The sequence below is a fragment of the Maylandia zebra genome, linkage group LG7 (genome assembly GCF_041146795.1).
Source record: "Maylandia zebra isolate NMK-2024a linkage group LG7, Mzebra_GT3a, whole genome shotgun sequence".
Lineage (NCBI taxonomy): Eukaryota > Metazoa > Chordata > Actinopteri > Cichliformes > Cichlidae > Maylandia > Maylandia zebra.
Genome location: NC_135173.1, coordinates 47,975,636 through 48,002,663, shown reverse-complemented (window position 1 = coordinate 48,002,663; position 27,028 = coordinate 47,975,636). Strand labels below are relative to the sequence as shown.

The 27,028-nt window shown below is 40.0% G+C and overlaps 1 protein-coding gene across 8 annotated transcripts in view; it reads right to left on the bottom strand.

Moving 5' to 3' along the window:
• Nucleotides 1–2,947: 2,947 nt before the first annotated feature.
• znf618 (zinc finger protein 618) overlaps nucleotides 2,948–27,028 on the bottom strand; it is a 47,208-nt gene continuing 23,127 nt past the window's right edge. For 5 of the 8 annotated variants that reach the window (XM_012917178.5, XM_012917189.5, XM_076886537.1 and 2 more), the window contains 11 exons: nucleotides 22,915–23,004; nucleotides 21,826–21,906; nucleotides 21,012–21,101; nucleotides 20,562–20,651; nucleotides 20,293–20,382; nucleotides 15,434–15,511; nucleotides 12,305–12,349; nucleotides 11,734–11,811; nucleotides 9,837–9,995; nucleotides 8,213–9,312; nucleotides 2,948–7,870 (listed from right to left, as the gene is read on the bottom strand). In XM_012917178.5, coding sequence (XP_012772632.1) covers nucleotides 7,322–7,870; nucleotides 8,213–9,312; nucleotides 9,837–9,995; nucleotides 11,734–11,811; nucleotides 12,305–12,349; nucleotides 15,434–15,511; nucleotides 20,293–20,382; nucleotides 20,562–20,651; nucleotides 21,012–21,101; nucleotides 21,826–21,906; nucleotides 22,915–23,004 — 2,450 coding nt within the window. In that variant the 3' untranslated portion in view covers nucleotides 2,948–7,321. The remainder of the gene's footprint in view (nucleotides 7,871–8,212; nucleotides 9,313–9,836; nucleotides 9,996–11,733; nucleotides 11,812–12,304; nucleotides 12,350–15,433; nucleotides 15,512–20,292; nucleotides 20,383–20,561; nucleotides 20,652–21,011; nucleotides 21,102–21,825; nucleotides 21,907–22,914; nucleotides 23,005–27,028) is intronic. The other 3 variants (XM_012917196.5, XM_023153203.3, XM_076886539.1) reach the window with 2 other exon arrangements.

Below are 27,028 nucleotides of genomic sequence, written 5' to 3'. Positions count from 1 at the left end.
TGGTAAACGTAAGTGGGATATAATGATGTTAATTGTTTTCCTGGAGTCAGGGAATTTTTTTAAGGTTCTCTGGAATCCTCTCACTGTCCAAAATTGCTCACATAGAAGGTTCCAAATTGCCCATATTTAGCAATATAAATATCAGCTAAAACTTTATAATACCCACTGTAAATAACCAGGTAGGTGAATAGTTGATTACATTTTAATCTTTCTTATTTAACAGTGCAATAGTAATTATTCTGTAATGCACATGTGATGACCACAGTGAGACCGACTCTCAAATGGTCATATTTATGATGCCTAAACCTAACTGCTAGAAAAAGCAATCAAAGTAAACAAAGGGAACAGGGCACAAACCACAGTCTCTAGGTTCACAGTCTTTAGTGACACCTGCCAGCAATCAGAACTTTATAGGAGCCTGCTACATCTAATATCCAAAGAATGTTTACAGATGCACTACCCAGCATTAAGCAGCATTATGCAGTCATACAGCACTTTCATTCCACTTTGGGTGGAAAAAAGTAGTTAATTTAACAAAAAGTGCATGTCTTTGGGAGGAATTAGGGTAGGTGGAGGAAACTGCCACAGACGCGGCGAGCATTCACACACTCCAACAACAGACAGGCCTTAGCTGACCAACCAGGTGTTTTGAATCAGGAACCTTTTCGCTGTGAGGTGACAGTGCTAACCGCTGCACCACTGTGCTCTCAGTCGGTTATTTAGTGCTTGTTAACAGTGCTGGGAAAACTCACAGTTTAATGCAAAGTCAGTTAAACTTCAAGGGATACCAGTGGGCCAAGTTAGGATAATCTACACCTATGACAATCCTGCCTTAGTGCAAATCAAATCGACAACAGGTGCACAAAAGAGGTGACAAGAAGACCATCCTCAACAGGGAATGGTTTTGCCCATGGTGGCCACTGCGCTCTCCTTATCACTCCACTACTGATTTTTCTCTACTTTTGCTTTTTTGTCAGTGTCCTTGTCACTGCTGGTAGCTTGAGATGGTACATTAAGCCTATTGAGGTTTCAGAGGTAAACGAGTTTCTCCACAATGGCACATCTGTGCGTGCTGTCACAGGAATGTTTGCTGTATCTTCCAGCAGTATCACAACTATGGAAGAAAACACCAGGAGATGAGCCATTATATAGGAGAGACTACTTAAGTTTACCTAGTTCTCCATTAATTAATGGTTATTACCATTCCAGTTTTAACATGACAACCTGCAACATAGATGCAATATAACAAATGCTAACCTTAACCTTTGAAGGAAATAATGGTTGCTGCAACAGAGCAGTAAGTGAGTGGCTCAAGAGTGCGTAAGTAGAGATATTGCTTACCTCTTTAAACTTGAATGAAACAAGTAAGCAAGTTTAAAAGAAACATAACTTTTTCTCTCATTATTTCAGTATGTAGAATATATACACACCTATATAAAACCAGGCAAATGGGCATTTGGGCATCGTGCGTAGAAATGTGCAGCTCTTCTGAAATCGTAGGAAATGAAATGCAGTTTTAGCAAATGTTTGACTTTTGGTTCAAATGCATGGCCATTCCTGAGCCCTGTGTTTGTAGTTCAATTCAACTGAATGTTATAGCACCAAATCACAACAGTCAGATCGAGATGCTTTATATCGTAAAGATCCTACAATAATATGCTGTGCCCAGGGCTAAGTTTTTAATGTTTGTTCATGTTTGTAACATTAAATGCTGGTTTGCACTGTATTGTTCATTATTTAATTCAAACACTCTGCAGTTGATAAAAAGCCACATTCTGCCACCTAGTGTTCACATTCAGGGGGACAGGGGGAAAGACCCCTTTACATTCATCTGCTGCCACATTTGTCATATTCACATTACAACGTTTAAATTCACAATTTTAGAACTTGGCAGCAGTGAATAAACAAGTCGTTTTCTCTCTATATGACTTTTGTGCGTGCGTGCTGACCGCAGAGCAGCCCCCACGCACTCCTCCTTACTTCAGAAAGAGCTGATCTGCAACTTCTCTGTAACCCAGAACAAAACGGAAGCAATTGTCCAGTGGGCGGGTTGTTTTCTACATTTTTCTTCTCCAAATGACTGAAAATGAGGGGCCGGCTATAGAGCAATTGGTGCCGTAAGCAAAAACAAACTTTGCAAGTCAAAGTAGTAATAGCTTGTGGAAAAATATCACCTTCAGCAGAGGGGTGTTGAAGAGAGGAGGTTAGGTTGCAGAGAGTGTGTGTGTGTGTGTGTGTGTGTGTGTGTGTGTGTGTGTGTGTGTGTGTGTGTGTGAGTGAGTGTGAGGGGGTTGGTGAGGCACTGGAGGAAGAGTGGGGGAGGCCAACTTGGATGCATGTGCTGCAAATTAGGCAGGCAGCCCCTCATGTTGGTAGCAGCGGAGGAGGCAAGAGCGCGGGAGTTTCTGCATGGCTGCAGACTGCTGCTTGCACCTTGGGGGATGACTGACCTGGGTGCGAAAAGAGGGAAGCCAACACAGAAGGCTATGACGAACACTTGCTTGCCAGTGGCCCCCCCACCCCCTCTCTCTTTAGCCCTATACGCAGCCCCTGGGGAACCCTTGCACGCAGTTAAGCAGCCTCTGCATATCCACTCCCCATGTGAGTCTTCAGTCGCTCTTTTCTTTAAACAAGACCTCCTTTCCCCTCTACATGTGTTTGAGGCCTGCCGTCCCCTCCTCCCCTCCCTCGGCCACCGGGAAAAGACTGTGCTTCATTTCGTTCTGGATGGGAGTCTACATTTGTTCTGAAAATAAGCAGGCAGCCTCATTTTGCAGGAATATGCACAAACGTCTTCAAGGTTTCACGCCTGATAAACACAGAAGCAGAGTTCTATTTCACTGCAACACTTGAATACACACTTCCACAAGAAGTACAAACAATACTATCCAGGTAATCTCTCTCCAGTCACACTCACACGCAGATAAATAAAATTTCTGCACCACGGTTTGACACAGATTTGGAGTTTATTCACACATAACATACTACAGTGGGTAATGTATTCAAGAAACATTGAACAGCGCTGTCATATGACACAGGAAAAACAAAAAACAAAAACAACGAAAAAGACACCAAACCCTTTCTTTGCCATTATATAAAAATAGTGTTGCTACAAAAGTATAAATTAGGTTTACTAATAAGACAACTCAGATCTGACTCTACACAGGAAAATGCTGCCAAAGTGCGATAAAAAGACAAAATGAAGAGAATCAAAACATACTTTTTTTGCGTTTTAGCAGAGTATAAAAAGGAAGAAATACCTGTAAAATAGGATGAAAGCAACACTAATTTCTTAACCTGAATTGATAATACAGACTATAATCCATAGTTAAAACAGAACAGATCTCCATGTTAGCATTCTTATACCACATTTTAACAACCAAACTTTTATTATCTGAATAAGTTAAAATCCTGAAACAAAATAAAACTTACAGCTGATTTCAGTTTTCTAGTAACAGTATCTAAGTTGAGTTTTCTATTATATCAAAACCTTCTGAAATGCTACTGTAGAAAAAGAGGTATAATGTTATTGGTGCTCCCTACTTTATCTCTGAAATGAAGGTGCCCCCTTGTGGCATAAAAACAGCAGTTCTCTTGTATTTACAGAATACATCCTCTGAAAATGGATGATGTCAACCCATTAACACCAGTCCACAATCAGCACAGCTACTCCCACCTTGAAAGGTTAGAATTCAGTCCGGGGTGTCTTAAACATCAACTGAGAGCCAATATGATTCATTTCCATCTGATGACAGACACTGGCTTATAATGTTATATATCAGAACTCTTATTAAAAGCATGCATATCTTAGATATACTCGTTTAATCAACAAAAGAACGCTATTTCTACAGAAAATTAAGTTGACATCATTACGTCAACAATGGCATTTTGTCCCAGAGCATATCCTATTGAAAATACTTATTTAAAAACTCTAAGAAAAAAATCCCTTCATCATTCAGTTGAGGATAACTTGAAACCACAAATCATTGTACAGTATTTTGACTATGTCTTTGACGAGCCTAAATTTTTGTATGAACATCTGATTCCCAATCTTTAAATTACAACACTACCTTCTGAGTACTGAGGTAAAACATTGGATTGGTAATTAAAAAATTAAATACAATTTACAGCAATTTTTCTTCTTCTTCCTCTTCTTTTTTTGATTTTTTTTTTACCAAAATATATAAATATATATATTTAAAAAAACACATTAGATATATTAAGAAAACCATTATGGGGAAAAAAAGCATTTATGAAATACTAAATCAAAGCTTGGAGGTAAGGAGGGCTACAGTCTATTAAAAAACATCTTGTGTAGTTATGAACAGTTTGTAATGCAGAGCCTTTGACCTTTAATTGACATAAGGGTTTTAAAGTTTTAATGCCACTAAAACAAAGATGACAAATGTTATGACATAAGTAAAAAGGGCATTCTGGTGTAATAAAAGAATCCGATGTCCAACCATAATCTGATAATTGCTCCCTCTCTTTTCTTGCGTGTCGTTTTCTGTCATTCTTCACAAACTAAAAGGTTACAGTCACATTAACCTTATATTTAACTGTAAACTGTCCTTCACCAACCCTCGAAAAAAGGACGTGATCTTTAGGTTCAAATGCGGATGATTAGCATCGATCGCTACGAGGATGACGGGGCAGCCTTTCAGTCAATAAGCACGATATGCAGAAGCATCAGAGTAGTGACATCAGTTCCAAATACAGTGTGTCAGTGTTTCTATTGGCCGGAAAAATGAACCGATTCAAGGTCAAAAGTGACACTGAAACAGGAAATGAATGTTTGAATGGACCTGTCGTACACAAGCAGCAGCTGAAATGAACGAGACAATACTGAGAGGGAACACATGTATGTCTGTACCTGAAGTTGCCCGAGGGCTTAAAGTTGGGCAAAGTTTGTTTTTTACTCTTAATCGTGTAATAAAGTGATATTTAGGTTGGCTGTTAGCATTTAAGGGGCAGGTGATGTAGCCCGAGGCCCTAAAACAATATAAAATCAGCCAAATGACAATTTTCAAAACGAGTCTCTGATATCTACCACTGAGTCATTTCAGTGTACGTTTATACAGTGGATACTTGTTACATGTGGATACTGTGCTACTGTAAAGATTATTACTGACCTCGTGGGAATGAAAAAGATGAAAGCATACATGCTCAGTTAATCTGACATTTTGACAACAAGCACTTTAAAAGTACAGTGGTTGTCCATGAGTCGTCTGAGCACTGGGACACTGCTTTGTTTCCCTTTCTATGCAAATAAAAGAAAAAGTAAATACAATGTCTACAAGCCATTGAAAGGATGAGTGAAAAGAAGGCCATTAAACAGTAATATAAAGGCATGATGTTGGCTCTGACTGTAGGGTTTAAGGTGATTGCATGAAAGAGACTTAAGGCCCAAAAAACAGAGATAACAAACCAGTACTCGACTAATTAGTACCAGAAGCAACAAACAAGATTTACAGTATAGCTTCCATTCATCCAAGTCATTTTAGGAGGTAAAAGCTCAAGTGTATGTATACTAGGATCCATAAAAAAATAAATAACTTGACATATGCATGCGTTGACTTTAGTAAATGCACAAGCAGAATGTGTCCTGTAAAAAATAAACCCTCAGTGTTTCTTCTCTTGTTTGTTGCGATTGGCACTAACTGTATTTGGGGTGGAACGTTTCACAAAAGTCACGGTTCAGTACATACCTCGGCATTGAGGTCACAGTTTGGTTTCTTTTCGGTACAGTGAGGAAAAGTGGCGGTGCCTTCTTGGATATGGTCATTCCTGAGAAAATCCCATTGATTTTACAAACAAATAACTAAAAGAGTTTATCCTTGATAATTAACTGTAGGAGTGTGATGAGAACAGTCGGAAAAACTATGGCCTGTGGATAAAGCTTATTGCCTTAAAACGGGAAACGTGTAGCTCACAAAAGGAAGACAGCATGTATATACGAAATTATAAATGCGAAGCGCATAAGTCCCTACTGACAAGTCTTTTCAGACTGAGCTTAAAAAAAATAGATTTATAGGCGCAAACAAAGATTTATGCAAGTATCAATTAGCATTTTGCCTCCAAGCGACAGCCTTTCATCTGAGGGAAATGCAAAGGTAAAATGTCTTCAGTGTAAAAACAACTTACGCAATTCTTAATCGGCTACAGAGCTGAGTGATGTAGCCGTACTGGAAACTAACAATGAGATAGTCAAAAGGGTCACATAATGCTGTCACTGCTCGATATAATGTACGGATTAATCACGTTTTTGTAACTGCCTGTTAGGATATGGTACAGCTGATTGAAATCGAACCACAAACAGATTCTAATGTGATGTTTTCCTCTGTGTAGATGTATGAAAATCACTTGTAAAGAAATGTCCACCAAAGATAACGTTTATCATTTCGTCTCTTCTGTGCAAGTCAGTGAGTTTGACTTTTATATCTAGCAGCATAAGACTTGTATCTAGAATGAAAACGTTGGATCACTTTTCTTTACCATTGGTAACATAAAAAAAGAAAAGCATCACACTTGTTTTGTCTGTGTTTTTCTGCTACTTTTTACTTTTTTAAATGAAAAAGTTGCATGCACTGCATGCGAATCATCTGCAGCTACATTTTAGGACACTGATGCAACCATCAAAGTCAACTGCAATGATTAAGCTCTCAGTTACCTGCCCGTGGCTGAATGTGCTGAAAAATAAACATTTCTATGACTTGTGATAATAAATGATAAACCTAGTACACCTATTTGTCAGAGGTGCAATGGCAGTGAAGATCCACCGCTTGATTTTTTTTGTCATACACCAATGAATATTACTTTAGAGATTGTAAATACCTGGTCAACTTTGACAGTCAATTTTCAGAGGTCTATGACAAGAGCTTCAAGCAATGAATTCTTTACCTGAAAATGTTGTCATCCAGTGAGAATAACAGCATTGTAGCCTTGTAGTAGTTTAGTTAATAGGCTGGAGTAAATCAAATCACTGGCTGTGACAAGACTAAACTCATCCTGCTTATGTGTGCATCCCAAACCGAGGGCAGAGTACCAAACAGGACAATCTTTTGAGAGTTACTGTTCCACCCCTACATTTTGGCCACAGTACTTAACAACTCCATAAAAAATATGTAATACACCGTATTGTTTTATGGGTGTTTGCAACCTTAACAATGTGACTTTATCTTTAAATATTTGTCTCGAGAAGTATTTAATGTCCATACACATTTATGTTTACAGTTAGGCTAAACCTAAAATATATAAATAATAGTCTTGAGTCATTGGTTGGAGGTGAAGGTTTGGTTGATTAGGTTAGTTAGGTTTTCTTCTAGCCCATGTTAGAGTGAAGGAAAATTAGTTTGTTCATTTCCTCAGCAGTTACCTGCTGCCTCCTCTTCATAGCCAAGCTCTGCTCACACACAGTCACGCACTCTCTGCGTATGCCCACAGCAGGCACTGCAAGTAGCCACAGTGCCAGGCGAGCGAGCCTGGGGAACTTCTCGCCCACTGTTGAGCTCCAATACTGGAAGAGATCAGGTGCACCTTGGAGGAGAGGCTCAGCCAGGTATTGAAAAATCTCTTGTCTAACTTGGCTTTGGCTGTCATCGTTACCAGACACGGTGCAAGATGAGGAGGACCCGCGTGAGGGACCACCATTGTTTCCACTTCCCTCTACTCGGCTTATTTTAGGAGTGGGGGGGCCATCGGCGTCCCGCTCGTCACCACCTGAACCTCCACCACCAGTGATACCACCATCCCTAGTTTCAGCAGCCATTTCGCACGCACGAGAGATTATGTCTTCATGCTGGTAGGCTGGCACTGAACGCAGCTTGAGCTGTGGGTCCAGGACCATAGCAACCTGGTGAGCTCGTTCAACCTGGCAAAAAGGTAAAATGATACTGTCAGTACTTACTCATAGAAAATACTCCCTTTATCTTGTTGTTGTTAAACACTGTGTATTGTACAACCGTGGTCCCCAACCCCCGGGCCTCGGACCAGTACCGGTCCGTGAGAGTTGAGGTTGTGGCGCAAAAAAGGTTGGGGACCGCTGTTGTACAATCGAGATGCAAATATCAGGTGAAATGAATTTTATAAAATAAAAACTTGAATTGCTACACAGAACAAGCCAGTTCTAATGTAACTTATTTAAATTAAGATAAAAGAAACATTCATTTAGCAATACAGAAGTTATTAAGTGTAAGGAATACCAGTTTAATACCTTGAAGTTTTCCTTGAGTGCTTCTAGGAAATAGTGGCAGAGTTTGCTAGCTGTGCCGGTTCCAGCCTCTCCAGCTTTGGATGTGAAGAACTTCTCCAAGCGCAGGTAGACGGGCAGCACCTGCTGTAAAGTTGGTCTCCTCTGGCTGCTCAGCTCCAGAGCTGCCAGGCGCAGAGGTGCCAGCAGACAAGCCAGGGTGCCTAGCAGATGCTTGTTGAGACCTTGGAGGAGCGGGGCTGTGGCCTTACTGCGGCCATAAGCCTCACAAATCTGTTCAAAGTGGGCATGGACCTGCAGGAGAGCTTCGGCCATACGATCCCAACAAGGAGGGGTGGGGCATTGTGCAGGGTTGCCCTGTGGACCTTCCTCAGTTGTGCTTGTGGATGTGTTGGTACACTGTTCATCACGGAGAATGAGTGTGGTAGAGGAGGAGATATCTCTGCATGTGGAGAGAAGCTCAGCCAGCTCATGAAGCCCTCGAGCCTGGAGGCTTCGCTTCCCAAGAACGGCCTGAACAACCGCACCGAGTGAGCATCCTGCGCAGCGCAAACATATCCGCCCCCGGCCCCCGCCTCCCAGTGGTGACCCTCCAAATCCTGCCGCCCACACTCTGGGCTCAGAGACATACACAGTGCGGATGTCTGACATCACAAACTCAGAAAGCACGTTCTGCACCCAGTGATGAACCTGTTCTGGCCCTTCCCTCAGCTCAGCCTCCCTTACACCAAGCACGTAACGCTTTAGTCTCGAGCCCTCCACCTGGTAGGCTGTTAGAACGTAGCAAGCGTCTGGGCCAGATGTCTGGGAGTGGCAGGTGACGGCGATGCCAAGCGAAGCATTTGAGCCTAGAGCACACGTGACCTTGACTTTTACTTGGTTGTACATGCGGGGCAGCTGCCGCAGTGCCAAGGCACTCATGTTGCCAAGAGCATCACGGGTTGAGTAGGCACCATGACGAGCACCCGTATCCACTAGGGTCTGTGCCAACTTCAGGAAGTCCTTGCTGTTGAGCACATTTAGCATGCTCAGATCTGAACACATTACCCGTAATAGGCGTTCAGCCACCTGCTGGCGCTCCTTCTCAGGTAGTCCATTATTCTCTGCCAGGACAGACAGCAGATGGATGGTTAGGAAAGCAGAACAAATGATAAGAAAGACAATTAGTGTTTATGTTTCTTTGGATATTCTGGCAGAAACATTAAAATAAGAAAAAGGATATAAAAACAATCAGAGAGGGATTATGACATAGTGTGAAGTCATTGCAATCAAAGGGGAAAGCTACACAGAGCAGACACCACTGCTGCCTTTATTAATCAGAGACATAGATGGCTTCTATGTTAATGTTCCTAGTAGGCTTATTTAATAAACCAATGACATGATGAGAGCTACAGCACGAATGCAACATTACTGTACTTTCAAAGAGCTGTTGGCATAGTGCTTTAGTGCTACACAGAAAACAATCCAAATGTCCAAAATGTTTTATTTCTGTTTATTTTTACTTATTCAGTAGCGATAAAGGCAGAAAATGTTGTGAAAGAGACAGGTATGCAAGAAAACTGCCCAGTGGGATATTACATATGGGAAGCCTCTTAACCACCAGGCTTAATGAAGGTGCGGTACTTACGGGTGAGAGCATGGTTTCTCTGGGAGATACTTTGAGGCTGGATTTGTAGTTTAACTGAGGAATGGGCCTGAGCCTGAGAGCCTCTCCACAGCTGCTCCTGAGGACCCGATACTGAAGAGGTTTTGGGAGAGTCCCCTTTGGTGTGGTTCTCATTATCAGCTGTTGACAGAGAGATGGAAGAGCTGGCTGAGTTGTTAATGGAAAAAAGCACAAGTTAATTGTATTGAGTGGAAGAAAATGTAAAGATTAAAACCATGACACAAAACAATTGTCTTTAAAAGAACCAATAACTTGGCCTCCCTGTGGTTGACAAATTGCACCTTAAAAATAAATACCACAAGTTAAAGAATTATTTTCCTAGTTGTTTCTCATTATAAGATCACACAGCGTTCCATCTATGGTAATTAATTTGCCAAAGTCAATCTCGGCAATATTAAAAAAAAAAACCTCAAATCCAACTGATATATAATTTGTTTCACAGCTGAATCTGACTAATAATCATACAATTCCAGCTGAAGACAGGGAACATGATTCATACTTAACAGGATAACTACTTACAGTTGAACACTTTCAACATTAAATATTAAATAAAAAGGCTCAAAGACAGATACTTTCTTGCTTTCCTGGTGTGCATCTTTATTTATTTTTGTGTTAGTAAGTTTTGCAAGAATATTTGGCTTAATTGCTTAAAAACTGATTTTCTTCAGAACTGGAAAAAAAAAAAAAAAAATCAGCATTGACATTTTATGATTAAATGACAACATAAAAGCAGAGCAGAGAATGCAACTTTATTCTGTGCAGTCCTGGGACACGAAGCACACCCCATGATTCAGTAGCTTACAGAACCACTTTTAGCAGAAAGAACTTGAAGTCATCCTTTTCTGCATGACTTTATGTCTCTCACATCGCTGTGAAGAACCTCTGGCCCACTCTTTTTTGCAATATTGCTTTACTTCATTGAGGTTTGCAGGCATTTATCTTAAGGTCCCCCTACAACATTTCAGTTGGGTTAAGGTCTGGACTTTTTTTCAGCCGATCTGTTGCTGCTCTGATTGGTCTGTCAGTATATTGTTCTGCTGCATCATGTTGCAGTTCACAGTTAACTTTATCACACCACAAGCACACGCACAAGTCCTGTAGCTGCAAAACAAGCCAAAATGATACAGGTATATCTGTATCTACCACAGTGTTCGATTGAGGTGTTTGTGCAGATAAAGCGTGTCTGTTTTTTTTGCCAAATGTGGTTCACTTGTGCATTACGGCCAAACATCTCCTCTTTCTTCTCATCTGTCCCAAGGACATTGTGTTTTTGTGGCTTGTTTAGATGCAAATGTCTCGACCTAAGCTGTGCTGTCATGCTCTTCTAAGAGAGAAGAGGCTGTTTTCTGGCAAACCTTCCAAACAAGCCCTACTTATTCAGTCCTTTTCGAATTGTCCTGTCATAAACTTTAACATTTAACATGATAACTGAGGCCTTTATGTAAAGTCTGAGATGTAGCTTTTGGGTTAAACCTTTTCGGATTTACCCCTGGAAAGTTTGTAGATGCAGTAAAGGTGTTTCTTGCAGGACTGCACAGAGTCTAGAGAAAACTCTCTTTTCACATGGACAGACAGACAGACAGACAGACAGACAGACAGACACACACACACACACAGTGACAAATGATGCATCAAATCTTTGCAACACTATTTCCAGCAAACTCAGATCCAGATCTGCAACAACCCTCATTATTGGCAGATATAGAAATATTATGTACAGTAACACGGAATACTAATTAAACAGTGGTGATATGTGATGAATGGCAGTTTTGAATGTATTGCAGCCACTGACACTGCGTTCACGTTACGTACTTTTTCTGCTGTCGTGCTTTACATGCATTTGTAGTCGTGGACTCACCAGCATGGGACTGCATGTGCTCCAGCAGGTTGTTGTAGAACTGGAACTGGATGCCACAGGCACCACAAGTGTACGGTTCTAAAAAAATCACAAGGCCCAGAAGAGTGTTGACTCTTTGTCAGAGGCAAAAATTAAAATATGGTCTGTCCCTGACGTGCACTGGATTTCTGCAAAATACAGCAGCTCCGAAACTCAGGCACGCCAGTATGTGGTAAAAGTGACTCCTTTTGAAAAAGCATTTATGAAATCTATGATTTTTTTATAGAGATATTTAATACTTAACAATAACAGTGAGCCTAATACGGTAAAATGTTGCTGCCCATAGGAGGCAATGCTAAGTTGTCAGATGTCAGTAAGACTAACAATGGGCATCTTGGTCAGACACTTTCTTGTTATAGTCAAGCCAAAAGAAGAAAAATATATCACCACAATTACATAAAGAAAGATTTTCACTAAATAACAACAGATTTTTAAAAAAAAATCAAGGAAAACAGAGAAAATGGCAAAATAAGCAAGGTGCGTGCTTACATGCATATATTTGTTTAAGGCAGAGAGGTGTGGTTAGACTTACTCTGTGCTGTAGAGAAAGAGGTGGCCACCAGAGGGCTTGGCGTTCCTGTTAACAGGAGGACAGGAGGGGGAGGAATTTAAAACTACAGAGACAGTGGACCACCATCACTCATTTCCCTTCCTCATTTTATCACCGCATTAATATAACTTCATTTATTGTTTATTTTATTTTTATGCATTCATATTGTGTTTACTTTGAATATAATGGAACACAACAGAAAAATAAAGCAATTTACTAAACCTTGGAAAGATAGATAATATTGTATTGATTCTTTAAAAAGCAACTAAAGTGCTCCATGTCCACACCTAAACATTAAAAACATACCAGATTTACATATAGCCCTTATGTTCTTTGACATAATCTTCTTGTTTATGGATATACCACTCAAAATGCTCCTCCCACACTTATGGTACATGTCAACTGAGTGTTTTTATAAGTGAGGAATTGCTTTGCAAGCCACCAGACTGAGACAAAATAGAATAGACTGACAGGTGCCGTCCCTCTTTTCCAGCCTCGTCCAGCTGTGCAAACACTGAGCAAACGCCTGATTGGATGAAACTAACATGGCAGCTTGTTTGCCATGAAGTATTCTCTTCATAAATAAAAACAGTCCAACATATAGGAAAAAGATGTAAGGTGAGAAAGAAACTGATTGCTTAAACTGATTTTAGATTGACAATGGCTACTTTAATGCTTCTCAAGAGTTTTTAGAGCTGCTGTCTCTCACTGGAACGCTTGTATTTGCATAAAGTAGCTTAATTTAACTTAAGCAAATCATGAGTAAGCAACTCAATTTCCTGTCACTCAACACGCAACTCTGCACTGTCAGACAGCACTGCTTTCCTGTGGACATTAAGAGCATCAAGCACCACTTTTGATAACCACTGAAACTCATCCACAGTATCAAAATAACAGCCCTTCTTTTTATCTTAGAGAAGAAAAAGAAGTTTAAGGGTCCCAAATCTGAAACAGGATCAGTGAAGGATAACAATTACATTGGTAAATAATGAAAAATGTCTGCATTTTCACTGAGTTGGTACATGTTGACATGTGCCACGGTTCAGGTCATTTGTGCTTTATGTTCTTCTGACTTCTCAAGATTTTACAGGGTTATTCCATCTCAAATTAAGGTGGGCCTACTGCTCAACCATCCCCAATTTGCAGTGATTGCTGTGAAATTTTAGCTATACTTTTCAAGATCCATCTGCCTACCTATCTATCTTTTCTATCTGTCAACCACTTTCAGGCGATTTTTTCACAAATTGAAATCTGAGGCAATGTTTGAACATGATTAACTCAAAAACTATTACAGATAAAAGCCCAAAATCTGTCCCAAATTATAAATCTTGATTCATTTCTTTGGTGAGAAGTATCAGGGAAAATTTCTCCTTTTATCTTCAAGAGTTTTTGACGTGTACATATTCAAGCATTGCCTCAGATTTCAACGTGTGAAAAAAAAAAAAAAAAAAAAAAAAAAGTCAAAAAATATGTTGAGGGACCATTTTGCAAAAAGAAGAAGAAAAAAAATCTTGGGAGATTATTTGTTATATGAATCTATATGTGTTTATGTGTTACATAAAATATGTGTTTCCAAACTTTGGACCATAAAGTTTGTAGGAAAACAGAAGGTCGAGCAGAAAATGTTTTAAAACTTAGCTGCTCTGAGTTGGAACGACCCTTCAGTCTGCCCCTGGGGGATGAATTCACAGTGCACAATTCAGTGAATGTTGTAGGAAACAACAGGCTGTTTCTTGGAGGCACAGTTGACGTGATGCATCTTATTTGTGCTTGAATCATAAAGGCTCATTCACTAAAGATTTCTGTTACGGCTCTAGTCCAAATATAAAGTTAACACAGTTTAACACAAAAACCTGTATTTCTTTTTCTTCACAAGACCTTGATGTGGTCACCAATATAAGTGTAATCCAGGACCCAGTGTTGATAACAGGGCAGGGCAATATGGCCAAAAATATTTATCATGATATTTTTGAAAATTTGCAATAATGATGTAACCGACAATATAATTGACAAAATACTTTACAACTCCACAACTTTATTAGTGCAAAAAACCCCATCAATGTATTTTCACTTAAACAAGCAGCTTTTTTTAAGTGCATTAAAGTTATATAAAAATTTAACAGTGTAAATACAAATTCCTTGCTGACAGTTTAACTAAAAGGCATTTCCAGTGGAAATTGGCCGACATATCCTCAGCATAACCATGTATAATATCCACAAAACTTAAAAAGAGGTTATACATACGCATACGCTAATATTACGTTGAAGCACAGTACGTATCACTCCGCGAAGCTCCTGACTACGGTAGCTAAAATGCTCCGACACTCCATCAAGTGGTGCGGCTTCGTAGCTTAGCAAAGTCGTACTAAAACATTTTTGAGCGGTTTGGTAATAACAACGGCTCGCTTGCATGCTCTACCAAAAAATGTGCTTTGGTGTGTATCTGATGGACGAAAGCCAAACCAGTTCCACACCACTGATGTTGCACCATTTTTACAAACCAGTTCTGGTTCATCTGTTTCATTCAACGACCCGCCTTCTCATTCTCCGTCGCCACCGTGCTTTTTCCGCCAAGTGCGTATGTAAACAAAGGCACTACGCATGCGCGTTTTACCCATATTCTATCGTGATATTTCATTTTCTTATCATTGCCTAACATTATAACGGTATTACCGTGAAGGGTATGATATGGCCCAGCCCTAGTTGATAAACATGACATCACATGGAATTTTGTGTCAGGAATGTGACCACTTGTACTTTTTGTATTCGCATTACCATGCATTGCTCCTTTTGTGCACAACAAAACAGTGTAAGAACATTTTGATAACACCTCATATGAACCCAAACACAACAGGATGAAGTTAATGCTCTACAATTTAAGCTAGTATATGCAGTTAGATGAAACAAACCTCTCCATCTACATCTTCAGCCCAGGCATGGGTAGCAAAGCAATGTTTGCAGAAATGGTTTCTATTCTTCCATTAATTCATATACCTGAACTGTAGCATTACTAAAAATATTGTTTTTATTGTTTGAACAAAAATAATACATTTCCACCCCCCAAAAAAACCCACCAACAACAACAAAAAAAACCCAGTGACTTGTGCTCACCGCTCGAGTTCTGTGAACTGTTTGTGTCAACCAGACTGGACTGAATTGCACTTTCCAATTTCCGCCTGAATGGGCTGTCTGTATGTGAGAAAACAGGAAAAACGATGAGTGACATGGTCAGGCCAACGACTGTGGATAACATTTTTAATTTAAACTGAATCCGCACAACAGTTAGAGAGGGGAAGCAAAGTTAATGACGTGCAATTTACACTTGATTTTAGTTTGCAGCATGCAAATCAATCACGCTAACAGCCTTGAAAATGATCCAAACGTTCAAATGATATTTAAATATGGGTTTAATTCCTCCTCTTCATTCCATCTTTTTGACCCACTTTTAAGCTCTGTGTGTGTGTGTGTGCCATGCTTTAAATAGTTCTTTATGGCACACTGCTTCTTAGCAGAATTACTTTTTTTTTGTTAGGGGAGGAGATTTGGGGGGGCCTTTAGAAAATAAAAATTAATGTGTAATTTCTTGTGGTCAGCAGCTAATATTTAGGTGCTTTAGGCAATTAAAAAAAAAAGATGACATCAAATTTATTATTTAAATTGTTCACCCAACCATTCAGCAAAGATTCATTTCCTGCAAAGATATCACATATGCAACAGTAACCTTACACACAATTAGCAGAAACTAACAATTCCAACAATAGTGCAGTTTTTTTTTAAATCCTCAGCCAATCACAGAGCACTTAGGTTCTACATTGCCAAATCTAGAAATTATGTGTAAATGTGAATGTCCACTGGTGAACAAAAACATTATTACTTCCCAGCCTAATATGCTCCTTGTGTTTTTTGTGCAGTCAACATAGCATCAAGCACCCAGAGCATGACCTCCTCAAGCTCTGAAGGTTCCCTGTGGTATCTGGCACTGATTTGTCAGCAGCAGTCTTTTAATTGAAAGTTGTAAACCAGAGATGCCAAGCATCACACCCAAACAGCCTCTTCATGGTTTCTTCCTCCTCAGTGATCAGTGACTAGGTTCTTATCACTGCTGACATGAGACGTATTTTTTCAGAGGCAATTTAGACGAGTCTTTGGGTCATCAAAATTATGGAGGACCACAAGAGCCACACGCATCAAAATAAAGAATTCTGTGCTTAAATAATGAATTGTAGAATAAATTCAGCATTTGTAAATTCATTTTTGCATTCCACATTAAAAAAACCTGTTTTTCAAAATGTTTTTTAAAAACCTCATTTCAAAATAATTTTTTAAAATTCCACATTAAATTAGCATGAGTACTGCAAAGTTTTGTAGTACTAAAAAATAAATTAATTAATTAAAAAAAAAAAAAAAAAAAAAAAAAAAAATCACACAAGCATCACACATCTGACATATTCCAGTTCCATTTTGTGCAGTACACTGTTGAAATTATAAACTATACATTCTAGTTATTCACTTATCAGTGATTCTTGAGTAAATGGATGTCACTGATAAATCTGTGGTGATTCACCTGCAAGTGTTTTTAACAAACTTTGTTTTTTGTAGAATTCATCAGCAGCTGTGGAGAGATGCATTCAAATATCTTCTGGTTCCACTTTTCCTAACCTGGAAGCTGAGGATGGCTTAATCCTGACAAGGACACAAACCTCAGCGCTTATCATAGATGTTCCTCCGTGCAGCCATTCCGGAGAGAGAGCAACGACCACTGATTAAGATCAGCAAGAAATCTGTTCCTTTCTGGCAACTTGGGAAACTTCTAATAAGAAAGTTTGCATTCTTAGAACAATGCTGGGTCATGTGTGATGTGTTATCATATGAGGACATTACATTTGTCTTAATTCTGCTCTATTAAGTGTTTTGATCATTGATCAAATATGGCAGCTTTGTGTTGTGCTGCAAGTTAAAACCGACTGTCCTCATGAGCACAGCATCTAACAACTCTCCTTAAAGTCAATTGAATTCAACTGGGCACAATGGTTTTCAGTGGGTGAAACATTCATCACTCATCTGTTACACCGGAGAAGTCACTTGGATGAGTGATAAAACAATTTTCCACAGAAACATCCAGAGCAAGTAACCTTTTGGGCATATGCTTGCCTGTAATTCATTCATCAAGAGATTTTTTTTTAAATGTATACATTTGTTTTCAGTTGTTGTTTCTCTTGGCTTAATTTCAGCCTTAGAAGCATCTCTCAGAAGAAACCCACTGTAAACTTTTTGCCAATAATTTGACAAAAAGATTGTTGAGCCAGGTGGTGGTTTAAGACCAAAACTGAACTCAAACAGTAAATTCACACAGTGAAGTAAAGTTACTAAAGTTTTGTACCCCCCCCCCTCCATTTTATTTCTTGCAGATTTTTATTTTATTTATTAATTTTTTTTTATATTCATACAAATGTGTACAAGTTACAGACTTCCTCAGTAAATTTGCACTCTTTCAGAGTCATTTGAATTGTGTGTTAAAGGAGAAAGAGATTAGCAGGTAAAGTAGAGGATGCAGAGTCCATTTTAATTACCGTTTCAAATTATGTTTTAAAAAACATTTTGAAAATCAGCTTTTTAATGTGGAATTCGAAAATTAATTTACAAATGCAGAATTAATTCTACAATTCATTATTTAAGCACAAAAATGTTCAACATATGACCCCCATGAAAAGAATATCGAGGGAACAGTTTACCCTGCCCGGGATAGGGTTACCGGGGCCCCGCCCTGGAGCCAGGCCCGGGGAGGGTGCCCGAGGGCGAGCGTCTGGTGGCCGGGCCTTAGTCCATGGGGCCCGGCCGGGCACAGCCCGAAGAGGAGACATGGGCCCATCCTCCCGCAGGCCCACCACCCGCAGGAGGCGCCATAGGGGTCGGGTGCATTGTGAGCCGGGTGGCGGCCAGGAGCGGAGGCCCTGGCGGACCGACCCCCGGCTGCCAAGACTGGCAATAGGGACACTTTCGGACTGCCTCGAAGAGATTCTGGCAAACCGTCAGGCGTCTCAGGAGGGGAAAGCGGTGCTCTACCTGCACTGTGTATAGTGCTGGCGGAGCGCTGTTGACGTCGACTGAGAAAATTGTCGGGCGGTGGAAGGAATACTTCGAGGACCTCCTTAATCCCACTGACACGTCTTCCGGGGAGGAAGTCTGGGGATGAGGGGTGTGACCCACCGATTTCCGGGGGCGAGGTCACTGAGGCAGTTAAACAACTCCTTGGTGGCAGAGCCCCTGGTGTCGATGAGGTCCGCCCCGAGTTCCTGAAGGCTCTGGACGTTGTAGGGCTGTCTTGGTTGACACGTCTCTGCAATGTTGCGTGGAGATCAGGGGCAGTACCTGTGGACTGGCAGACCGGGGTGGTGGTCCCCATCTTCAAGAAGGGGGACCGGAGGGTGTGTTCCAACTACAGGGGGATCACACTCCTCAGCCTCCCCGGGAAAGTCTATGCCAGGGTGCTGGAGAGGAGGGTTCGTCCGCTAGTCGAACCTCGGATACAGGAGGAACAATGCGGTTTTCGTCCTGGTCGCGGAACACTGGACCAGCTCTTTGTCCTCTCGAGGATACTTGAGGGTGCATGGGAGTTTGCCCAACCAGTCTACATGTGTTTTGTGGACCTGGAGAAGGCATTCGACCGTGTCCCTCGGGGTGTCCTGTGGGAGGTGTTGCGCGAGTATGGGGTGTCTGGCCCATTGCTACGGGCCATTCAATCCCTATACAACCGTTGCAAGAGCTTGGTTCGCATTGCCGGCAATAAGTCGGACTCGTTCCCGGTGGGTGATGGGCTCCGCCAAGGCTGCCCTTTGTCTCCGGTTCTGTTCATAATTTTTATGGACAGGATTTCTAGGCGCAGCCAAGTGGCGGAGGGCTTTCGCTTTGGTGGCCTCAGAATCTCATCTCTGATTTTTGCGGATGATGTGGTTCTGTTGGCTTCATCGGGTGAGGGCCTCCAGCTCGCACTGGAGCGGTTCGCAGCCGAGTGTAACGCAGCGGGAATGAGGATCAGCACCTCCAAATCTGAGGCCATGGTTCTCAGCCGGAAAAGGGTGGAGTGCCCACTCCGGGTCGGGGATGAGTTCCTGCCCCAAGTGGAGGAGTTCAAGTATCTCGGGGTCTTGTTCGCGAGTGATGGGAGAAGGGAGCTGGAGATCGACAGACGGATTGGGGCTGCGGCTGCAGTAATGCGGACGCTGCACCGGTCAGTCGTGGTGAAGAGGGAGCTGAGTGTAAAAGCGAAGCTCTCAATTTACCGGTCGATCTACGTCCCTACCCTCACCTATGGCCACGAGCTGTGGGTAGTGACCGAAAGAACGAGATCGCGGATACAAGCGGCGGAAATGAGCTTCCTCCGAAGGGTGGCTGGCCTCTCCCTTAGAGATAGGGTGAGAAGTTCGGCCATCCGGGAGGGGCTTAGAGTAGAGCAGCTGCTGCTCCACATCGAAAGGAGCCAGCTGAGGTGGTTCGGGCATCTGGCAAGGATGCCCCCTGGGCGCCTCCTGGGCGAGGTGTTCCAGGCATGTCCCACCGGGAGGAGGCCCCGGGGCAGACCCAGGACACGCTGGAGAGATTATATCTCTCGGCTGGCCTGGGAACGCCTTGGTATTCCCCCGGACAAGCTGGAGGAGGTGGCTGGGGAGAGGGAGGTCTGGACCTCTTTGCTTAGGCTGCTACCCCCGCGACCCGACCTCGGATAAGCGGATGAAGATGGATGGATGGATATGACAGTTATTATGAACATTATCAGCTTCAAATGTTACAGTGTGGCCCACTAGTGTATGTGATCTGTAAATAGTACTTCGACAAAAAAGGCAGATTTGATGGTCAAATTTCAGTATGTGTGTTTGTGTCCAAGGTAAAAAAAAAAGGTTCAAGGGTTATAAGGCATGCGACTTTTCCTATATAAATGAAAAAAGTAAAAAACAAAACAAATTTATGCTTACTTTTTATCTTTCCAGTTTGGCTGTGGCCAAATTTACTCATATCCATGCTACCACATTCCTGTACCCGTGATGTCTTCAAATCAAATGAACCTACATGAAAAAGGAGCATCTTGGATTGCATTCATTGCACAACTTTAGAAACAAAATACATGACACTGTCCATACAACAAGGTTTAGAGCTGCATATGAGATTTCATACTGTACAAAAATAAAATGAAGAAATGACTCATTATCATAATAAATAAAGCACAGAAAACAAATGAACTCACCCATTGGCGTGTGAAGAGCAACATGTTCCTGGTACGGGTTGAAATACTTGTACTGCTTCCCACAGAATTCACAAACATAGCTCCCAGTTTCTGGAAACAAGAAAACACATAAACAAACCTTTGTCCTCTTCTGTATCCACGATGGTTATAATAAGAAGGAGTAAAGATTAAATCTGTTGGATTAGTTGTCTTCAGTTAAGATGAAGAATAGCGTTTTTGCACATGCCTTACTTCACTAGAGAGAAGCAGAAAACAAGAAGTCGATATCGAGTGGAAAGAGGAAGAAGCAGTGACTCTGACTGGATGTTGTTTGTTTTGTTTTTTTTACAGTTTACATTTAGCAGTACATAATAGTGATTAGAAACACAGGGGTTTCCCTGTTTTGTGCATGGAGGTTCACACTATCACCCATAAAAGTCATTAATGCAGTGATAAGTGCAGGATTCCCACCTGCAAACACTGCCAATAGTGTTTTAAGGGGCACGTGCTGCTGTCTGCTGAACCCGCTGTCTCTGTAGAGGTGGGTGAGTGCTTTTTCCCCTGCGAAAAAGGACTTATGGACTTATGTTTGGAAACCTTACCAGTCTTTACTTAACGTATATCCTTGGTGTTATTTACACTGAGTATCACAATGTCTTAACGCCTTTTCACTATACGGTGTTCAATACTTTTAACTGGACAGAAGACTGAAACTGTAAGGCCCTAAAACATCACCGAATTTTAACTTAAAAAAAACTTTCTGGAAAATCTTTCTATATACTTCTTCTGCAGGGAAACACAAAAGCCAAGCTACCTTAAAATGAATTTTGTAATCTCATTCTGCTGTGGTATGTCTTCATTTTGAAATCATACTCTGTACAGACATCTGCAGCGATATTATTGCATTTGTCCTGATGGTTCAGTACACAACCCTCAGCTCAGTATTAAAATTCCCTGGTTTAATGCGATTCCTCCGTGTTGAAGTAAACAAAGAAATAAAATATTTTTCAAAATTTTCAGATTTTGAAAAGTTAACTGTGCACAACTTCCACTTATTTTAAAATATAATTTTTATTTACTTTATGCTTGTGAACAAGGAGTTTAAAGCCTTTTTTTGACTGACTGCAGCATTTTATTATCCCAACTCTAACAATAAGAATAACTGCCTATCAGGCACTTTTTTGTCTGCTAAACTTAAATCAAACTAAACCAATCAATGAATATACCAAACTGTGAATTTTGTGTACAGATATCTGTGTACCTCAAGTACACCAAACAGTCTTACTTGGTCCAATTTTCTGATAGGGTTCAACTGGCTCCTCTTCTTTAAGGCCATCCACAGGTAGCACCACCTGTTCGTATGGATCTGAGAGAAGAAAAGGAAGATGAACAAGCCGATTATCTTCTCACAATACTCGTCACAAAACTTGAGCTCTTTCAGATATGTAATACTACAATAATCACATGAGTTCAATTCCTGCCTGCATCTCATCTTTTACCCAGTATATCCACTATCCCTCCTCGGTACATGGTCGAACCATCTCAGCCTCACCTCTCTAACTTTGTTTCAACTGCTCAACCTAAACCGTTCTTAAACTCTGCTATTTCTTGGCCTCCTCTCTTCTTGTCAGGTTCACAGTATCCGAACCATACATCATAACAGGTCTCACTACCATCTTGTAAATCATTCCTTTCACTCTTGCTGCTATCCTTCTGTCACAAATCTGACACACTGACACTCGTCTCTCACTCAGGTCCCTGAGGTCATGTGATCAGGGCTTGCTGGTTGTCCATCCAGGCTGAAAACGAAAGGTGACAGAGCTTTTGTAACTTTGGCCCCCAGACTCTGGAATTCTCCCTTTGAGCTTGAGATCCGTGGACTCCGTGGTCTCTTTTGAAAAAAACTAAAAAGTCATATTTTTAAACTTGCTTTTGGTTAATTTTTGTTTTTATGATTTAGCTTCTGTGAAGATCTTTGTGATTTTTATCTTGAAAGGTGCTATACAAGTAAAATTTTACTTAGGTAACTCTTTCCACAGAGTTCACCCAGCCTGCACTCTCCTCTTCACCTCTGCTCCTTGTATCCTCACCTTTCCTCCTGCCTTGCGCTCATTTACACACATGTATTCTGCCATGCCTCTGCTGACTTTCATTCTTCTAAAAGTTTAAGGGCCCTTAATTCCCTTGACTTGCAGACCACATTTAGACACTGGCCATCCCTTCTGTTTTTTGGAGTCCTTGAATAAAATGCTTAATTTTATTTTATTTTTTTCCTCCATATAAACAATCTAGCCCCCTTTGTTTAGATTTTGCAGTTGCTGCAGAAAGTACAGATTTTTCCACGAGGAATGATTGAAAATTGTGCAAAACTTACCATCAACTGCATGCAGATCACGATGCTCCTGAAAGCAGCTATAGTATTTATACTTCTTTCCACAGATGTCACAGGAGTAACGGAAGCTACCTGTAGATAAAAGGAACAAGCCAACAATGAACAACACTGACAGTACAAACAGTGTTTAATTTATTACCAAATTCAGGTAACGCTAGCTAGACAAAAAAAAAAAAACGCTCGGGAAAACTAAATAATATCAACACACGTATGGACTGTGTAAAGTTCTGAGATCAAGAGAGAGAAATGGCTTAAACTGAACATTGGACCAAGCACGTACACGGCATATATTTTAGCCAACTGAAATGCACCGCACAGCGATTTAACACACATGTAATTCCAAAGTGTGTTGTTGCTTTCAACTGAAGGTCAGGGGTCCTATTTTTCTGTTTTCTTTCTTTTTTTTTGTCTATTTGCACCACAAACAAGGTTAAATTAACAAAAATGTTTAAAGTACAAAGGATAAGATAGGACTCCAGTGCATCCAAACAGGGAGGGAAGAATTCCAGGTATAAAGCTCTGAGAAAAGGGGTCATCCCATGCCCACAACAATTCACAAGTTTTCTCAGTTCATGTCATTGATAACCTTAGAAAAATGTTATTTCATTGAGGCTTTAAAAAACAAACAAACAAAAAAAACAACCTTGACCTTTAAGTGGAACGATCAGAGGTTAATAATGAGCTTAATATTTTTATGACAACATTAATATCAAAAGCTAAAAATAAAAGCAAAATAACCCCACAAAGAAAATAGAAAGCTGCATTTAAATTAAATTAACATATATATTGTTAGTTAACAGCAAGTTCACACAATTAAAAGAAGATCTCTTTTTAATTGAAATGTACGCGTCTGTGACTATGTACATACTATTATGTATTGTTCAAAAGTGTTTAAATGTGCAATATAATGTTACTTTAGTCTTACTTTGTTATTTTTACTTTTGTTGATGTAGGATTCACTGACATTTCTTTCCAAGTGTATAAAGGGCGTGAAAGGGCATCAGAGATGAAGATTGCTTCTTCTGCTCTTGTTAATTTTGTTGTGGGGTAAAACATTGTTCAGCCAGGTGGCTGTTGACAAGTGAGAACTGAAGTGCCTCTACACACTGCAGTCAACTGCTGTCTGAAGGCAATCTGTTGCATAAAAAGCACAGCACAAAGACTTGTAAGACAAAAATCAATTTTCCAGTTCTTTCAGGTTTAGTCTCTCTCTGTAATAACATGTCTGACGTTGTCCCTGCAAAAGGCCCCTCATCACACACCCATGTGAAATGTTTTATTATTTAGCAGCAGAGTGACAACTTCTAAATTTTCTCCAGCCTGTTCTCAAGGGGCACTTAATCCAATCAGCTGCATTCTTAGCTGAATTCCTGAGGCACTTCAAGGATGTAATAGACAGAAGGGCTGTTAATAAATTCTGAATTTCACTATATAATCAAGTTTAAAAAGAAAAAAAGGGGGGGGAACCACATTCAAATGTGGAAAAAAATAAAGCTGCAGTACTGGCAGGTGTCTCACAAACTACATAAAACACAAAGTTGAATTTCCGAAAAGGTGTGCAGCGTCTGCGACTCTTAATATAGCACTATGGCACATAGTGAGTGTTTGTGGGGGTACAAAATGAGAAAAGTAGACCGGTGTAGGACCTTCTGCTTCCGATTTCAGACACATAGCTGGCAGTGCAAGTAGAGAGAAGATTTAACCTACATAAATTAGTGAATATACATGGATGAATAATCGGCTGAACTGAAGGTAAACCGCAAGGCGTACCATTTACCTTTTGCATTTTGCTTGTTCTTTTCTTTAAGCTAAAGTAAGTAAGCTAAATAAAAGCAGGCTGATTCATGTTTGATGTCACACCTACACCTTAAAAAAAAAAAAAAAAAAAAAAAAAAAAAAATTCCAAAGGTTGAGGCTCAGCACGCACTATACCCTGAAGGAAACCCTGAAAGCATCACGGATCAATTTTCATTGATTAAATTCAATTAAAACTACTACTAATACTAATGATAATAAGAATATTAGTGACAATAATAAAAACCACAGGCTCAAACCATTTTAAGTAAAACCTGAAAATGACTTTTGGCATTGTTTGACAGCTCAGGTACATACTGTGCAAAATATGTTAAAAGTAAGCGTTATGTAAGCAAAGCAAATGGCCATTTAAAAGTGGACAAAGAATAGCTAACAGGTGATTAAAAAGATTTTTTTATTTTACAGTAATAACAGTAATTATTAGTATGAGTAATTGCATTTATAATACTGCCTGGCTGCAGTGCTGTGTATATTACATCAATTCTCCCACTAATTAAAATAAATTTTCATAAATCAGTGAATTCCTGGTGTTTGTCAGTATAATCAAAGCTTCTGTTAAATCAGTGGTCCATGCACACTGGACTGAATCAACAACATTATGGACACAAGTCTCAGTAAGGATAGTTAGAAAACAACCCCAAAATAAGACTAGACTTTACTAAAAATGTCAAACCAAATGTTTAGCTTTTTAAATCTACCAAAACTTTGCAGTGCAAGGCCCATTTTACATATCAAGCAAAAACAAACAAACAAACAAACAAGCATTCTAAATATACTGTAAAAAATAAAATTACAATTTTCACAGTGGTATAACATGGTTAGAAGTTTGTGTACTGCTTACTGTATTTTAGTCTTTTAGCTTTTGGACCAATTGAAATTATAAATAGAATCTAAAATGTTTGAAAAACATGAATCTTAATGCACCAATTAATGTGCAAAATGTTTAATTCTATGTTATATTTCACAGGACCTTTGGTGATTTAGCTATGACCCTTCGTGGATTAGCATACTCTTAAATAAACTACATCAGTCTGTTGATGCAGTGGTGATGCTTTAAAAAAAAAAAAAAAAAAAAAAAAAAAAAAAAATAATAATAATAATAATAATAATAATAATCTGGCTCAACTTTTTCCATATCCTAAATGAATTGTAAACTCTTAAGACACTGTACTGACAAAATAAATGCATACAAGCAAACATTTAGAGGTAATTAAGTGGAAATATTTACAAACAAACTGCTTTGCAAAAGTCTTGAGCCACCACTCACTCCTTAATATATTGCTTGGAAAATAATAGAAATAGGTGTAGCAGGTTACTGAAACATGTAAAAATACATGGAAATACAGGAGGGCAAAAATAGAGTTTGTAGTCTATTCGTTTTCCTCTATAAACACGCTTGAAAGTCTCTATATGGTATTATTCCCCAACACAATCTGAACTTCACTTAGGGAAACCTTGTCATTTCTTTAAGTAGTCTCAAGGAATATATCTTCAGGCTTCGTGAAAGACATTGAAAGCTTTTCTTTGGACATTGGCTGCTTTTTGTTCCATTCTCTGTCAAGATGATCCCAAATTGCTTCAATAATGTTGTGTTCTGGGCACTGAGGAGGCCAATCTATGACTGATAGAGTTCTTCTGTGTGTTTTTCCATCTAGGTATGCTTTTATTGCACTGGCATTATTGTGAGGTGATGAATGAAACCACGGCCAATCAGATGCTTTCCAGATCGTATTGCATGGTGGATCAAAATCTGATGCTGTGTACAAAATCCTATTAATTGACAAGAGCCCAACACCACTGGCTGAAATGGCCCTCCTTTATATAATTAGTGGAGCATTTATAGCCTTTGTTTTTCATAGGACAGTACACCGTGACAGGAAGATAAGAGAGACTGAAGGGGAATGATAGGAAAGGGTATGGGCCAGACCTGAACCTGGACCCCTGCCACCGATTTTCAGTTCTGATTTCCAGTTCTTGTGTAATTTGGCAAACTTCAGCCTTTTCTTGCTATTTCCCATCCTTAGGACTGACCTCTTGATTTTGTGAACAAAGATTATAAGATTTTTAACATACATCATGGCCAAAAGAACCAAAAATCTCCTTTCTCAAATAATAAGTTTCTTGCAGAACGGCTTTATCTGGCAAAGGCAGAAGCAGGATAACGTCCACCATACTCTGCATGAGCACAACAAACTGCAAGCAGTACGAGAGAGCATTTAAGTGAACTGGAAATTTTTATAGAAAGCAATACAAAAATACCTTCACTAAAAAGTATCCATCT